Source organism: Triticum urartu, chromosome 3, assembly GCF_003073215.2.
Source record: "Triticum urartu cultivar G1812 chromosome 3, Tu2.1, whole genome shotgun sequence".
Lineage (NCBI taxonomy): Eukaryota > Viridiplantae > Streptophyta > Magnoliopsida > Poales > Poaceae > Triticum > Triticum urartu.
Genome location: NC_053024.1, coordinates 146,342,398 through 146,345,147, shown reverse-complemented (window position 1 = coordinate 146,345,147; position 2,750 = coordinate 146,342,398). Strand labels below are relative to the sequence as shown.

General features: G+C 60.5%; 1 protein-coding gene across 1 annotated transcript; it reads right to left on the bottom strand.

Moving 5' to 3' along the window:
* Positions 1 to 313: 313 nt before the first annotated feature.
* LOC125543344 (cytochrome P450 71A1-like) lies at positions 314 to 2,189 on the bottom strand. Its single transcript, XM_048706660.1, has 2 exons — positions 1,159 to 2,189; positions 314 to 1,055 (listed from the first exon to the last, which is right to left on the bottom strand). Exons 1-2 carry the CDS (start codon positions 2,128 to 2,130, stop codon positions 378 to 380), a joined length of 1,650 nt encoding a protein of 549 aa, XP_048562617.1. The 5' UTR covers positions 2,131 to 2,189; the 3' UTR covers positions 314 to 377.
* Positions 2,190 to 2,750: the final 561 nt, after the last annotated feature.

Genomic DNA, 2,750 nt, shown 5'->3' with positions numbered 1-2,750 from the left:
CTGCCCAGCCAACAGGTCGACGCTCCATCCTCACTAGAGGCATTCATAAGTTGCATGAATTGAGGAGTACAAATTATATACTAGCAATTTAGTGCACGAGCGATGCTATGCACACGATGGTGTCCGAACGATTTGTGAGCGATCATATATATCAGTCCGTCCATGCACATGAATGAAGTGCATTCGACGGCTGGATTCGGCGTTGTTCCACTGTCGTGCATGGCGTGTCGTCCGCAACACTGGGCACTTTCGTTTGGTGCACAGTCTAGTGTTCTGTGCCACCTAGACTCGACCGCAACACTGGGCACAAATCTTTAATCTGTAAGCACCAATAGACGATGGATACATGCACAATATATCTCGTGCATGATAGAAAATCATTTCTGTTTCTTCAAGCAATCCCAAAGTCGTGTCCACGGTGGCAGGTGCAGCTCAAGGAGACCACGGGTCCACGGCTTAGCAACCAGATGCAGCGTGGCCTTGAGCCGGACGGACAACCCATACAGCTCGCTCATGTCCAGCTTCGCCCCGGCCGCCGCCGCCGGCAGTTCCCAGTCGAAATGGTACAGCAGGCTGGCGAGCGCCAGGTCGATCGACGGCACGGCGAAGCCGACGCCGGGGCAGCCCCTCCTTCCGGCGCCGAAGGGCACGAACCTGAAGTCCTGCCCCAGGACGTACTCCGCCGGGCCATCCGCGAACCTCGCCGGGACGAACTCCTCGGCGCGCTCCCACGTCGCCGGGTCGCGGCCGATGGCCCACGCGTTGATCACCACGCGCGTCCGCGCCGGGACGCGGTAGCCCAGCAGCTCCGTGTCCTCCAGCGTCTCCCGGGGCAGGAGGAGCGGCAGGGGCGCGTGCAGCCGGAGCGTCTCCCTGATCACGGCCCTCAGGTAGCTCATCTTCTCGAGGTGGTCCTCGGTGACGTGGCCGGCGCCATTGACGGCCGCGCGAACCTCGTCCTGGAGCTTGTGCATCTCGGATGGGTTGTTGATGAGCTCCGCCACGGCCCATGTCAGAGTCGTGTAGGTCGTGTCGGTGGCCGCGGCGAACATGTCCTGTTTCATCAACCGTGTAGAAAGGCATAGGGTTACATTTCATTTCATTAATTTGATGACGGTGATGGTGAAGCTAAATAGTTGTAGCGCCAACGTTGCGTACCAGGATAATGGCCTTGATGCCGACCGTGTCGAACCGGACACCCCCGGAGTCTTCTCCATCGTCCTCGCTGACGTCCAGCAGCACGTCCACGAAGTCCCGGTGATCGTCCTCCCCGTCGCCAACGAGCCGCCGTCCTCTGCCGAGACGCCGCTGGCGGTGGTCGGAGATGACCCGCTCGAGGAGCCCGTCCATCACCTTGCGCGCCCGTGCCACCTTGGCGTCCAGCCCCATGAGCGTATCCACCCACGCCAGCCACGGGACGAACTCCCCCACCGTGGCCGTGCCCAGCAGCTCCTCGAACTCGGCGAACACCTCCGTCAGGTCGTCGTCGATCCCGTACCTGCCATCGTCGCCGAACGCGGCCCGCGAGATGACGGCGCTGGTGTAGGATATGAGCTCGTCGGTCAGGTTCACGACGTTATCCTCGGGCCGCGAGCAGCAGGCAGCAGCGCGCTGGACGCGGTCGACCAGGGCGCCGGCCTCCTGCTCCCGGACGCGGCGGAAGGAGGCCACGCGGCGGGCGCTGAGGAGGTGGAGCACGCACACGCGGCGCGCCTGCCGCCAGTACTGCCCGTAGGGGGCGAAGGCCATGTCGCGGCCGTACAGGAGGCGCTCCGCCATGCGCACCGCGGGGCGGCTGGCGAAGGCCAGGTCGTGGGTCTTCATGACCTCCAGCGCCGCGTCCGCCGAGGAGGCCACGACGGTGGGCACGCCGCCGAGGCGCAGGAGCATGACGGGGCCGTGCGCCTCGGCCAGGGACCGGAGCTTCCGGTGCGGCAGGGAACCGAGAAGAGGGAGGTGGCCAAGGACGGGAATGCCCCATGGCGACGGAGGCAGGCGCGCGCCGCCATTGCTGCGGGATGGACCAGGCTTCTCGGTGAGGAAGAGGAGGAAAGAGACGAAGATCGGCACGAGCAGGGTGAGGAGGAGCAGGGGTGAATGCAACAATGCAAAAGGCGACGAGGCGTCCATGTATATGTCGCACTGCGACGCGGGTACAGTGCACTCTGCTCATGTTTATATTAGTTGATGTGCGTGTCTTTCTTTCTTCCCTTGCCACGTCTTGTGTGTGTTCTTTCGCATCTTTTCAACTTAGGTGATGTGCATGTGTTCTAATTGGATGTGCAATCACAGTAGGGTTCATTCTTCGGTGGCCGTCCATTTGTGCGTGTCCACTGAGTTCACTCTAACCTTATCGCTTCAGACGATCCATCCCTTTCATAATTTCTATCCAAAATACAGAAAATGAAGAAAGAAGTCCACATCACCCCCTGTGGTTTCAGAAACCGGCTAACCCACCCCCCAGCTCTGAAACCAGTTAACTAATCCCCTGAGATATCTAATACCAGCCAAGGCACCCCCTAATCCCAATTAAAGTGGTATCTGCCGATGGTTTTGCTTGCGTGGCTGTAAAGGATGGCCACGTCGGTTTGGTAGGGTGGGTCTGAGACTTAACTGCTCCTCCGGTTTGTTTGGGCATCGTCTCCCTTATTTCCTTTCGACGAGACGGCGGCGGGGCAAGACGGGATGATCGCCGCTTGAAGGTAGCAGCGCGACGACTCCAGGAGTCCAGGTTAGGCGCTCATCTCTTT